Source organism: Anoplophora glabripennis, unplaced genomic scaffold, assembly GCF_000390285.2.
Source record: "Anoplophora glabripennis isolate ALB-LARVAE unplaced genomic scaffold, Agla_2.0 scaffold122, whole genome shotgun sequence".
In the NCBI taxonomy this organism is placed as follows: Eukaryota; Metazoa; Arthropoda; class Insecta; order Coleoptera; family Cerambycidae; genus Anoplophora; species Anoplophora glabripennis.
The window spans coordinates 58007-73341 of record NW_019416406.1 but is presented as its reverse complement, the minus strand read 5'-3'; the positions used below and the strand labels follow the sequence as shown (position 1 = coordinate 73341).

Genomic DNA, 15335 nt, shown 5'->3' with positions numbered 1-15335 from the left:
ACCTATAATCACTTATTGTAGTAAATTGAATCTGCATTATTTTTAAATTTAAAAATTGATCTAGGTTCTTTTATAATTTGTTTTCATTTGAGATTCTTAGGATCTCCGTAAGTTCTACTATTTAAACACATATTTGGTTTTTATAAAATAATAAATGCAAAATTACAGTTTTCTCATTGACAGTATAATGTAAAAGCTTATTTGAAATTTCTGTAGTCTCATTTATGCAAAAGGTAAGTGAAATTTTGTTATTGTAATTCATTAATATATGACCATCATAATCGTGACTACATTCAGGTTTAATAAACTAACACAAAACTTTTAGGAAAGTAATTTTACATATATTTTTAATTTTTGCATTTATCATTTAATTAATTAATTGAACTAATATCGAATAGGTATAACAAAAATAATCTCAGCCAACTATCATTCACACTAACGAAGTTTTGATATAAGTATTTTTAACTAAATACAGGTAAGCTAATTGCAAAAATCATCAAAATTATCAACGTTTATACAGGGTGCCCCAGCATAATGTGTACAACGGAAGACCACGGATTCGTACACTCAAAATAGGCAGATCTAGGCTAATTCACCTATATCCGAAATCACTTATAGCTGTTTTACATTGACAATTTATTGAATAAATTGACGAAGTTCCTCATGAATTAATTCACGAATTTATTGGTAAACAGTGTGGTTTTACACTGATACAGATTTTATCAAGTTTTTTTGATGCATGAATCGATTCTACCAACGTATCAAGGAAGCAAATAAATTTCAAAAATGTCACCTTTCCACTCATAATTGTAGTGATACAACAGCGGTACCGTTTTGACACATATTATATAAATATTAGTTTTTGTAAGTAACAAATCAGTAAAAACAATGCAAAACTAGTACGACGCCACACAATTATTTACATATTCCAATAACATAACCTCATTACTGCTCTGAGGCTGGAAATCTGTTGGGTTGGTACTTCCGAACTTCATTTGAAATTGACGAAAATTAGAACATGCTCTAATTCGTCAAGAACTTGATGAATACATTCATGAAGTTATTTGACAGCAGATTTGGTGCATTACACTTGTCCAATTTCTTGATGAAGCGACTTCATGAATTAATTGATCAATAAATTGTCAATGTAAAATAGCTATTAGTTTGGTCGCCAGATCGCCTCAAAGTTCGTGAAAATTTTTAGAATTTTGTAAATAACTCGGGTATGTATTAATCGATTTTAATTATTTTTCGAGTGTGGATTTTTGCTTTCAATCTACACATTTTGGTGTTATACAGAGTGTTTTTTCAAACCTACAGTTCCTACAAAATTGTTGTGTGGTGAGAATATCCATTTATAACTTTTTCCTCTTTTGGGCAATAATGACAAATTATTTTTCAATTTGATAGAAGATACCATTTGGAAGTTTTTGGGACTCTTGTTAATTCAGCGAAGAAAGTTGAAGGACACCCTTTGCAGTTCTTGAGGGCAATTTTTTAAAACATTATGGCATTTTGGATAATTCTTCCACAACTCTTCTTCAGTTAGATGTGGAAGCATACACTGTTGTTTTCAGAGTACCGCAAAGACAATAGTCGCAACGTGTTAAGTCTGGTGAATGTACAGGTCGGTTAATAGAAGCATTATCCCCTTTACCGGGGATACTGCCGGAGATTTGCAATGAAATGTCCTGGAGCTCCACATATTAGCACTGAGTAATAACGGTACACCTTCCAATAACTTGGGTAAAGTGTTTTGCAAAAATTGTAAATAAAATTCCCCATTCAGTTTATTGGGTAGAATAACAGGGCTAATAATAATGCTATCAATGCATTGTATTTGATTGTTTTTTCTAATTATTTCAATAAAATTAGGCACGTTGCAGATAACTAATTCGCTGTATGTGTGTGTATCCATATGGAAAAATGAAGTTAACAGGTGGTATATGTGGTAAACACTCATTAAAAATTGTCAGGTACAATGATTTAAAGATCAGACTGAAATTACAGTCAACCTACAAAATCTATCACTTTGTTAGTTATTATAATATGGGTGGCACAATAATGTATACATTTAAAAAATATATTTTTGTATCACTTATCAGATAAAAAATCGTTGTCATTATTGCCCGGAAGAGGAAAAAGTTATGAACAGATATTAACACCATACATCAATTTTGTAGGAGTTGCAGGTTTTAAAAAACACTCTGTATAACACCAAAATGTGTAGATTGAAAGCAAAAGTCCACACCCCAAAAATAATCAAAATCGATTAATACGTATTAGATTTATTTACAAAATTCAAAAAATTTTCACGAACTTTGAGGCCATCTAGCGGCCAAACGAAGTCATTTCGGATATAGGTGAATTAGCCTAGGTCTGCCTATTTTAGGTCCACAAATCTGTGGTCTTCCATTGTACACGTTATTCTGGAACACCCTGTATATTTAACATCCATACTTATGATTTATTTACCTGCACGCTTTATAAATAACATTTTGATTGGAGGTATAATTAAAAAAATGTGATTTTTAAATATGGGGTATCCTGAAAATAATGGGCTATACTTCAAGTGTAACCTCCTTGGATGAAAATAAACTGATTTGGATCAAGTTAATTCTGTAAAATTTTACTTTTTCAAAAAAAAATTGTTCCCATTTATACGACTGTGCACAATATTTTATTGCAGTTGCTGCTTTTATATTTAATTTTTTTATTTTTAAATCTGTAAATGGTTTATTGATTTCCCAATTTACAATAATCTAAACATAAAATATAAAAATGAAAATGTAGGTACATATTTTCTTATTGTTAGACATCAATTTTGCTTTTGTGTTGATTTACTCCATATGCAAATCTTAATTTTAGCGTTCTATTAAGTATTCTAAGTACATTTAATAAAGATCATGAATACCCTACAATTCAAAAAAAAATTCCAACAAATATCAAAAAATTTGTTAAAGATTTAAAATTTGTTATCAAATGATGGCACCAATCAAAAAGCTCTGACACCATTGTCAGCACTCCCTTTTATAAAGCCACTGTGCCAAGATGAATATAACGAGCATTCAAATAAAACGTGGTTGAAGTTGGCTCTGACACATTGGACGTAGGGAGTACATTATAGCGACCAACTTAACCTCATTTCTCAACGAGCTGTATAGCAGCTGTCAGTTTCAATAATGTTAATGACTATATAACTTTATTTTAAAGAATAATCGTGATAACAATAACAAACAATTAAAGGAGCTGCGGAAAGTGTCCCCCTCCTTGTTCCAAGCACTTTTCACACCTGTTCCTCAAAGAATTAAAGACATTTTCTAAGATGCTCGGGGTATTGTTAATTTCACGAATCTTGTCTATAAGTCGAGCCTGCAGATGGTTTAAATCAGGAATAGGCAGTTCAAAAATAGTGTTTTTAAGGTAAGGCCACAAAAAGAAATCACACGGCGTAATATCACATGACCTCGGTGGAAATTCATGTTCAGCATTGAGACTTATTAGTCGATTTTGGAAAACTTCCCTCAACATATTCATCGTCTCGCCTGCCGTATGTGCCCTTGCGCCATCTTGTTGAAAGTAAAAGTTTGTAATTTCGTTTTCTTCCAGCTGGTTAACAAAAGGAGCGATAATTTCTTCTCTATACCTTTGCGCGGTAAGAGTACCATTAAAAAAAAATAGGTCTATAAATCCTCCTTCGATTGAGAGCACACCAAACTCCAATTTTTTGAGCGTGTAGAGGGCCCTCGACAAAAAAGTTATGTGGTTTTTCAGAAGACCACATTCTCATATTCTGTGAGTTTACGTAACCACTTAAATGAAACCAGGCTTCATCAGAAAAAAAGGTGATATTATGAAGTTCACCGTAGTTGTTTAAAAACCATTCACAAAATACAGCCCGTCGCGGAAAATCAACTTCATGAAGTTCTTGCTGACAAGTTAAACGATAGGAGAACAAACGCAAATCTTTTTTTAACACTGTGTGGCAGGTACCGACTGATACTCCCACCATTTGTGATAAAACACGTACAGAAGTTCTTGGCGCATTTTCCATTATTTGTTGGACATTTTCTTTTAATTCTTCAGTCCGCTTTTTAGGTCGGCCGCTTCCTTCTTTTCTTGTTACACTGCCCGTTTCACGAAAAACATTAACACAACGCTGAACTGCACTTTGAAAAATTTTGTACTCAACAACGCCGGGAAATTGATTTTGAAATTCTATGAAACATTCCTCAATAGAATACTTCCATATTCCATCAATCTTGCATCCATTTCTAAAGTAGGACTCTATGATAAACACTTTTTGTTCTTGAGAAAACACCATTTTAAACGCTTTTTAAAACGAAAATATTCAAATTGATAGCGGCGATATAGCGCTTTGACAGATGACATTTAAGTTCATTTGCTATACGCTACGCCCTATGTCCAAATTTTCAGAACCAACTTGACCACGTTTTTATTTGAACGCTCGTTAGGCTTATTTCTTACTAAAACTTCGATGTTACTAAGAGTACCTGAAACAGTCTTTTATTACTTGTCTATTTTTTTTGTTGGCAGAGATTTTAAGAAAACAGAATTTAATTTATTTATATAAAGTCATTCAGTTTTACAAGAAAAATCTTTGGAGGTTCGTAGAACTGGAAAATAACGTCACTTCACCAAAAGAGACCCGGTTGGTCTATATTTTTTTATTTAATTTCACAGAAGCTGAAGATATCCAAACCCAATTTGGATAAGGCTACTACAAAATGACGTAGTCAAGTCTGAATGTATTTATTTATGACATTTCTTAAATAGTTTTTCTTTTCTTTATTTCTTCAATATTTTCAGGAGGTTGTTTTTTTTATTATAAGTTTGTTTTTGCCTACTTTGAAATCTTATCAGAAAATACATCATCAAAAACTGTCTTAAAATAAAATCTGTGTGACTATTGGTTGCCGAGATATCGATAATTTAATGAAAAATAACACTTGTCTTGAGTCATCGATATCTCTGCAAGAAATTATTGTACAGTAAATCCAAGGGTAGTTTTGAAAACTTGAATAAATCCTCTACAATGAACTGTAATGGTTTTTGAAGAAAAAACTTTGTTTCATCCTTGACATCAATTTGAAAAAAGTACAAAAAAACTTTTTACAATTTTTAGAAAACCTACCGCTAATTCTTTCTCAAGGTGTTTCTTTTATTGCTCAATAACCGTAGCTCACAAAATTTTTTGTCTAAAGATCTTGAAACTAGAGACTTATAGTTTCAAAATGCTTTCCTTTTTATGTCAATACGACCATTTTTCACTGAAGTAGAGCCTTTCGAAAATCACTAAGAAATTCATGCAAATTTTTTGGTTCTTTAATTCTTTCCTGTATTGTATAAGTATATGATAGAGGTTGTTAAAAGCATTAAACAGTCTTGTTTTTTTTGTTGGAAAAACGTTTTTTGAAACATCACATTATTTACTGTAAAAAAGGTATACTTGTTGCATATATAGTTTGAAAGAAAAATAGACTTAATTTCGTAGTTCAGTTATCAGTTATAGTTAGTCGAGTGTTTAGGGTAATTTAGCCTAATTAAACTTCACTACTGAGATATAACCTGTATGTACTAAGGAAAGCTAAAGAAAGTCTAAATTGTAAAAAATAATAATAATTTGAAAGAACATATGCATTTGTCTTATTTAGTATTCATGATAAAATGTAATTTGATTGATTTTTAGAAAAACCAGTGAAATAAATTTAAACAAAATTAATTTGACATGGAAACTGATATAAAAAGTCAAAAACGATATTTCATTTAAAATTTTATAAAGAAAAATGCTCACTTTTTTGTAATAATTATCCTAACAAATTTAAAATTTTAAAATTGTAGGTAGTAAGAGAAAAATTCTTTTTTACGTTTTATCCAGGTTTTGAAAATATTATTTAGGGACCAAGTTACGAGTATGTATTTATAAAAAATGTGATGTTTCTGAAAGTTATAAAATTTGTAATTAAAAGGATACATTTTTACATTAACAGAATCGACACAAAATTAATCTCATTTTATTCATTAATAATTGGTTGATTTACTCATTTTTATTTTTTTTGTGTTGCAAAATACCCAGAAAATGAAAGCTGCTACAATAACTAAACAAAAAATTAGTTTTTTCATTACAGTTCAGTAGCAATTTAGCTGAAGTTAATATTTTTAATTAATAACGTGTTAACATTTTAATGCTTTACCAGTTCATATATTTTGTGAAAAGAATAATTAAATTGAAAATTCAGTTATTTTTTACTTACTCACGGACAAAAAATTACTCAAATTTTACAAAAATAGTTTTTTTCATAAAATTATGACAATTTAAATAAATTTCTTCATGATATTCCAGAAAAAGAATATCATAATCAGTGAAGATTTACACAAATTTTTAAACACTACAATTTTGCAAAATATTAGGTAACTGTTTTTTTTTTCTGCTGTAAGTGCATAGCTGTTCGAATAATTAAATACACTATTTCTATTTATTATTGACATGAATGGTTTTTATAAATTTATATTTACAATGTATTTAACCACATCGCATATATGTACTAATGATTGAATGCCAAACATGTTCTCATCAATCTGGGATGTCGACTTTTGCAATATTGATCAATATTGTCAATAAGTTTTTTAATATTTTATGGGTTAGATACCAGCAGAAATCAATAAATCCAATGGATATGCAATCATTATATGATTCATGTATCAATTTTATGTATTATTGTTGTAATAGCATGAAGAAACACTTGGTTTGTTTCGCCTTTAATTTCTCATATTATCAAAACATAGTGTTCGTTAAATCGATTTTTCTCGAAAACGGATTGAGTTATGGAAATGAAACAAGAGTACATAATTAATGGAAAAATGATAGCTCTTTCAGGTTTTGAATCAAGTTTCATGTTAGACATATAGGGTAAAAAGTTATTAACTAAATTTTCGGTAAAATTGGTCATAAGTGGCGCCCTCTATGAGCAATGCTTTAATTACAACATGCATCTTAGTCGGCACCTATAAAAATATATTTTCACAAATTTTCAAGTTCCAAACCTACATATTTTAAGAATAATCGCAAAAAAAGATTTAAAATTTTAACTTTCAACACGCTGGATTTCCGAAACTCTCAACTTTCAGATAAGGCATGTTTGCGCCAATGGTCACCATTTCACATGCAGTATCTTCAGCTTTCGACTTTCCCATTGTTAATGAATCACCCTGTATACATATGATATTCTTCAAATTCCAAACTTGAAGAATTTTTTTTGGAAAAGTCGATTTTTGTAAAAAATTCATAATATTCTCAGTTGTATTGTTCCAATGGAATGTCTCCATTATTTAAAAAAAAACATAAAATTGAAATCTGGGGCATCTGATACAGGTACACCTTCACTTCTTTAAATTGAACCAAAAACGACCGTAACTTTTTTAATTTAAATGACACCCTGTATATTTTTCTTAAAATTTGAATTCTACAAAAAATTCACTTTTTCGAGAAGTATTACACTGTATTTAGATTTCAAAACAGAAGTGAAATAGTATATCGAATAGACGCGGCAGGACCGAGATTTCAACTTTTGGCCCGTGTAGTGTATACGATTTTTCTTCATACCTCGGTCGAAAGTACGTACTTTCAAGAATTCAGCAGAACATTTTCAAGAAAACCTGAAAATTCGCTCTGGAGAAATTTTAAATATGCCTCATCAGTCAATGGTCCTCCATAAAACATTGTTTGGATAATGTACCCATTGATCATGCCGCACCATACATTAATTCCCCAAATTCTTTGAAAATTAATCTCTCCTCCAATGCGGATTATCTACAGACCAATAATGGCAATTATGTCGATCGAACTTCCATTATTATGAAAACGGTTTTCATCTGACCATAATATTAATAATGCCATCTTCACAAGCAATCGCTAGCCATGCAAGAAACGCCAGTCTTCTGTCTTAATCTCCTGGTTCTAATCCTTGATGCAGCTGGATTTTGAAAAGTCTGAATTTGCCGGATTTTAGGATTTATTGTATAGAAGAACAAGAGACATCACATTCTGCTTCAATGTCTCGAATTGAAATATGTGATTATTAAACACAGTTTCCACAACACCAGCATTGAGCTCTTCATTAGTAGCAGTCTTTCTTTTAAAAACAGTTTATTTTTCTGAGAAGTCAGACGTGTAAAGTAGATAGTACTTGGCATATGACTCAAGATAAACAGGGAAGGTATCACGCTTGTTTTTTTTGCATTCCCCATCAATTTAGATCATATCCAATTTTTCCTGATTTGTAAAATCGTTATTCATTTTGAATATGTACCAATTTTGTTTAAAACAACTTTACAAATTTTAACAACACTTCGTAAACTTTAACTTGATTTGTGCAATTCCAATTTTGGAAACATTTAAAATGCAATTTCACTTCTCTTTTGAAGTCTAAATACAAAATGGAATGTCCATGAAAAAGGAAATTTTTGTAGAAGTCAAATTTTAAGAAAACTACAGGATGTCATTTAAAGTAAAAAAGTTTGTGGTCATTTTCAGTTGGAAGTGAAAGAATTTTAATATTAGGCTCAATTTAAAGATGCTTAGAGAGATGCCCTAAATATCAAATTTATGGTTTTTTAAGTAATGGAGATATACCATTGGAACAATACAACTGAGACAACTGATATATTATATTGAGATAACTTTTTTTAACTTTACTGTTAATCTGAGATTTCTGGGCAATGAATAGGACCTCTGCAGCACTGGCAGTATCTTGCTCCAAGCTGTGACTGCCTTCGTTGAATCCTCCCTTCACGGGTCACATTCTGAGTTTTGACTTTGGCGTCAATCTTGTATTGCTGATTAGTATTTCTTCCTACCTTGATGCCTAATGCATTCCAGTAAATTGCCCATGACTTCCAGAATTATTGGAATTTCAATATGAAACTTAGACACAATATTCTTAAGACAACAAACTTTAAGATGAGCAAAAAAATTTTGAGAAAACCACTTTCTTCTATTCAGATATTCCCCTTAACTGGCAATTAAATTTATTAGATGAAAAAAATCAATATTAATGTTACATATTTGATAACTAACAAAAACAAATATATGTATATCAATTATGTGATCTTGGTCCAATTTTCTAACAAGCATGTAAAAATACCAAAGATACAATTTAAACTCATTTTATTACTTGGACATTAATTTTAAGTACCAACTTAATTGATTACTGCTGGTACTAACAATCTAGATGAATCATTAAACTTTTACTAAAACAATCTGCAATTAACATCCACTTTTTCTTTTATTTTAGTGCACTACACTTGTGAAGAATTCCGGAGAAATAATTATTGGGCTTTTGCATCATGAAGTTGAGAAAGAAGTAATATGTCCATTAATTGGGATGTGCAGATCTTCAGTTCAGCAAATAATTATAGATTAATTAAAATAATTCACACATATTTTAGAGTAAGTCGGTTATCCTGCTTTCATTCGAAAAGTTGTAATAAATTAAATTGTGTAATATGCATACAAGTCTGAATGGGATATAACATTTCAGACAGTGTAATTTTTGTCATTTCAATTTATGGTTTTCGATAACTTGGTTAAATTCTGAAGAAACTATTTTATTATATAATGAGGCATATACACAAAGTAATAGTACTCAACTTTTTTAAAATCGAAGCGGCAGTATATTTATGAAAAATTTACATATTTAGAAAGGTACATTAAACACTATTTTTCGACGGGCCTCTTGGGCCCATTGTTTTAAGGCACTGTGGTACTCATCATCAGTAGAAAACATTTTTCCACCCATAAACTCCAGAGAAAAGATGAAAATCAAACGGTGCCAGGTCAGGGCTGTGAGCGGAGTGGTTGATGATGTTCTAACTGGATGAACCAAGAGTTACTTTGTGGCTTTGGCCGTGTGGGAATGTGCTTTGTCATGCACAAGCACACTCCCTTCGTTAACATTCCCCTTCTTTTCTTCTATATCACTTTCCTTAGTGTTTTCAGTTTTCACCATGCATCATTAATTGTTTCCCCCTGGGAAAAAAGTTGATGAAGAGTCCCCTTATGGTCCCAAAATACAGTTGCAAAGATTTTTCTGACCGAAATAATGGCTTTGAATTTTTTCCCTGATGGTGAAGATGGATGTCGCCACTGCATTGCTTGTCTTTTCATCTCAGGGATGTAGTTTGCCACTCACGTTTTGTTGTCAGTCACAATACAATCAAGGAATTGTTCACCTTCCTTCTTCGAAACGCTCATGTAATTCCCACGAAGATTCTGTTAGCTTTGTGTTGATTTGTGACCTGTTTTGTATCCACCTAGCACAAACTTTTCGATAACCAAGTGTTTCAGTAAAGATTTCATGCAGAAGTGTTCTTAAGATTTGTGGAAACGCTGCATGCTTCTCATGTAAAGTCAATTGATGGTTGCCATGAAGCATTTCTTGGTCTTGTTTACCATATCATCAGTGTAGATTGAGGGACACCCATTGCTTTGTTCATCATGAACATTTGTTCTGTCATTTTTATACTCACTACATCACTTGTACAAATTAGTACGATTTGTCACACCATCTCTATACAGTTTTGATTTTGTTAAAAATCTAGAAGGAGGCCTTTCCCTTTCGGAATAGTAGCACTCATTTCAACACACCACTACAACAATAGTTCTCAACTGAGAATGAGCGGGTGTTTCGATTGCAACATCTTGACCTTCAATGCAGTTTTGCCAACTTTGTAGGAAACAAAAACCATAGAGCATTAGAGTCTCAGTACTTTTACTTTGTGCGAATTCCTCTTATATATTTTAAAAATAAAAATTCAGATTTGGTAAATGTTTCTTGTTTCCAATCTCAAATTTAAGCATATATATTTTTTTCAGGTTATGTGTGATACATATTGGCATCTGCTACTCTCTTATTAGTATATCTCTTTTTTAACCAAAGTTTTTAATAGTACGAGAAAAATAGTTTTAGTTTTTATTACCAACTCACAGTTTACTTGGAAAAATTAATCACATGGGACATTGCCATATTAAGTTGTGAATTATGAACTGTGATAAGGAATGATTTTTTTGTTTGCGTTTGTAAAATATTAATCATGTGAAAATAGTGTTAATAAAAAATTTACTATATGATATTGTTTTATTCGGTGTTAACCGTACTTGCAAGATATTTTTGATCTTATTAAATTGCATTCTCTTAGTTTATTTATAAAAGAAATTCCCATTCTACATTTTGGTTTTATGTATTTTTTCCCCATTTTTCCATATTCATTATCAATGTACGTGGTTATCACAATTTTTTTAAATCGCGTATTTATAAAGAAAACGTTGCAGAATAGAGGAAATATCTGTAATAGAGATTAACGTTTACAAAGAATTGGTAGATATTGCTATACTCATATTCTGCGTTTTCGATTTTGCTGCAACCAGGTATTCAGTAGTGTATGTACACGGGTAGCAATCCATTTTTTAAATTTCACCAAATTCTTCATATACGGCTGATACAAATGTCTTCCTATTTTTTTTTTTTTCAGAATTTCGACGTAAGTTAGAATTTCTAGTTCAAATAAGTCAGACTTCTAAATTTAATGTTAGAATTCCAAGTTTAAAATCAGAATTCACACTGCAAGTAAAAATTCTGACTTTTTTAACTCCAAAATTTTGGCTTTAAAATCAGAATTTCGAATTTATAAACTTGGAATTCCAACTGTGAACTCTAAATTCTAACTTTAAAAATTCACGCACGGGAAACTGCAGCTGCAGCCCTTGTCTTATTGTTACTGTACACAGAGCAATCTATCAATGTTTTCCATTTATTTGCACTTTTGTACTCGTGCATACAGATACTATTTCCATTCTTTATTATTCCATTTGATAATGGAGGACACCTCCCGACCTTCCCTCCCTACTCAACTACGTACCAGCGCTCGGCCGTTTTTGCAGTGGCGGCTCGTAGCATTGAGAATAGGTGAAACATATGGAAATTTTTAGTTGCATTTGCAATATTACCGAAAAACTGACGTTCGTGAGAAGGATTTTCATTTAGATCTTATAAAAAATAGAAATATTAGTGCGGCTTGTGGACTTCAACGAACATTAACGCACACCGTACATGTATGTTCCAAGGAAGATTTGTGGTCAAGACAATCTCGCGTAACGTTCCCAAAATTAAAGGCAGTAGTTTAATCACGTATTGGCCGCCTCGTTGCCATGACAACCGCCGTAAACAACGCTACGAATAAGAGAAGCAAAATACAGACTTATTTCAATCTGCGTCACTTCGTATACTACAGGGCTGGAAAATCCACATGGTCCATCTGCCTTTACATGAGAGCGACAAAGTAAAGTAAAGAAATCCGTGCGATAGACAAGATTATGAAACGTCTTCAATGTAACCATCCTTGTCTATCGCACGGATTTCTATGACTTACTTTATCGCTCTCACGTAACGGCCGCTGTACCATGGGGACTTTCCGAACCTGTATACTATGGTCTGAGGTTGATGTTTCCACTCAACGAAGGCAATGTTTTTCTAGAAGGCGTTCACCGCGCAACTGTTCTGTTTATTTCTGCGTATTAAACAAACACAATACATTTTCAATATAGAATTATATCTAAATTATAAAATTAAAAATAATTTTAAATTACACAACCAAACGGAAATTTTAGGTGAAGTGGTGCGTCACTTATTGCGTCACCTGACGAGCCGCCACTGTGTTTTTGGAGGCAATTTTTCACCTATTTCGCATCATTTTATCGGAAAATTAGAATATTGTAGTATTATACTTGTACTTTTAAAATCCGGCTGAAAAATTAAAATCGGACCACCACCATCCAGAAACTATAGTACACCAAAAAATTCAAATTCAATTGTGCCAAAATTAATGGTCCAACAGCAACTGCTTTATACACATTTTAAAGTATGTATACCTAATTTACTACTTTTGTGCACCGGGTTAGCTCTACAATATAAAAAATGGCGGCGTAAAAAAAAATTTCTGAGTTTTCTTCGTTTCTAATTATCGACCTCTCGTTTTATTCATATTTCGATTCTCTAGAAATTGTCTCCTTAAAGCATTCAGATTGCTTCGTTAATTTAGGTTCTATAAGCAAAAAACTAAAAAAAAAATGCGTTTTTTGCATGTTTATAAAAAATTAATTAATGGTAAATTGGAGTAGAAAACATATAAACACTGTTTTTTACATGATGGCACAGTTCGTTTGCTACCAATTAGTATTTTTGTCACAAAATCACTGATTTAATGCTCTATATTGATTGGCCTATCTGTATTCAAAGTATTAAAAACTTGCAGTGTTTGAAAAATTTCAAGAACTGAATGTTGGACGATGGACGTTCCAGAGGCATTCATTTTCCACAAAATTGGACATAAAGACCCCAAAGAAATAACCAAATTCTCTACAAAATTTTGAGTTCTAAGTAAAAATTTATATTTCAAATTCGAAATTCCAAGACTAAAATTGCAGCTTCCTCTCTGTGTGTGTCAATTTCGAATTGTTTCATTTAAAGTATGAATTCCAAATTTAAAGTCGGAATGCCCAATTTAAGTGGAAATTCCGATTAAAGTGAAAATTTCGAGTTGTTTCTCTTAGTTTAATTTTAACAAATTTTCCGATTCTGTGTTGTATTTCTATGCACCGTTTTTTACGTTTTTCTTTATTTATTGTTTTAATTCCCATATTTATGATTTGAATTCCAACTTTTGAGTTCAATTTTGCTGCAACAGTGTCTACAAATAGAAGGCAAACTATTATTCTCTGCTTTAAAATCGGTTTTTAAAATGGAAATACAGTTTTCTTTTGCTGACCTATTTTCCAAACTTGTAGTATGGTAACTTTAAAAATGAAAGTGAATATTTTGTGAAAAACGTACATTCTCTATATGGATCTAGAAATCATATCAATATGGGTTCCATATTTCATTACCAAAATATGACCACTTATTTTTCCAGAAGCATCCTAGACAATTAAGAACTATTTTGCTTCTTATACTGTCTATTTATTCGTTTATCTAAAAATTTGCTACCTAATATTTTCCTCAATTCTCTTATATTTAATAAAGATTTTCCAAAGAGATGGAATCTCAGGCATGAAAAGTTTGTTGTTTCACCCAGTATATATTCCTCTCAGTTACAATATCGGCAGATTGGATTCTCTACTAATTTTATGTTGTAGACATGCTTTTTCAGTTGACAGTGTTATTAAAAGTCCTGTGATCTTTCTGGGCTAGATCTTAATACTCCGCATTTCGTTTGGTCTTTTTTATGAGGGAAGCATACGTTTCTTTCCCCCGAATCTGTAGAGACAATCCCTTCAAAGCCTGCTTTGTGACACTGGCAAGGAATGCCAAAGACTGCCACTGATCCTAGAGAAACTGTTTCAAATTATTTTTTCTGCAAGTTGATCTGTATTTTCATTTTCTCCATGTTTATTTCCTAACACCTAGTACTCCCTAAGCGTGATGGTACTGATACTGAACATTCCAAAACATGATAAATTTCAAAGTATTACTTACTTGACTTTTTATGATCTGATTTAAATTCATATTTGGGTATAATTATCATATATCAACACGAAAACCTAGTAACAAAATTTGTAGACCTTCTCTGGAATGGCTACAAACTTTAATTCACCTGATTCACACAACCTATTTTTTCTATGTTTGTAGTTTTCACACGCATGCCACTGAATCAGTTATACTAGTATAAAATAAACTTTTTGAAGACTTGCAAATAAACTAGATACCGTCGTATAAATTGCTATCAATACTCATAGTAGCTATTTTTTCATGGGGTCCATTTTGTTACTACTTATTAGAGGTGGCTAAAGAAATACAAATTCTGACCATCAGCTTATCGCAGATAATTTTCAGTGCATTGACCTTCAGTATCCATCTGAAGTAGGGCCACAACCACCTATTTATGCTTATCCGATAAAAGATTAAAATCGACAATAGAAAAAGAATGATTATACTGCATACCTATTATTGGAATTTGCAAAATACTATTTAAATAAATACAATACTAAATAAAATAATCATTTAATTATATGTATTAAAATACCTACCTCTTTCAGTGTGATGAAATAGTTAAAAAATATGGCAAGAACATTTTCAATTTCATTATTCATGACAAAAGTCCTGGCTGGATTTGCAAAGAAATCAAACTGTGCTCTGCATTCATAAACCTTGGAATTTTAACAGGCAGTAATCCTTGCACCTATGGTCCTGCTTATTGGTGTGCAAGTGAACAAAATGCAGATCGGTGTCGAGTAAGTAAAATTGAAAAAAATTAAAATATCT

General features: G+C 31.5%; 1 protein-coding gene across 4 annotated transcripts in view; it reads left to right on the top strand.

Annotated features, from left to right (window-relative positions):
- The window catches only part of LOC108907894, a 64859-nt gene that overhangs the window by 40130 nt on the left and 9394 nt on the right, over positions 1-15335 (top strand). For all 4 annotated transcript variants that reach the window (XM_018711731.2, XM_023454461.1, XM_023454460.1 and 1 more), the window contains exon 13: positions 15110-15304. In XM_018711731.2, coding sequence (XP_018567247.1) covers positions 15110-15304 — 195 coding nt within the window. The remainder of the gene's footprint in view (positions 1-15109; positions 15305-15335) is intronic.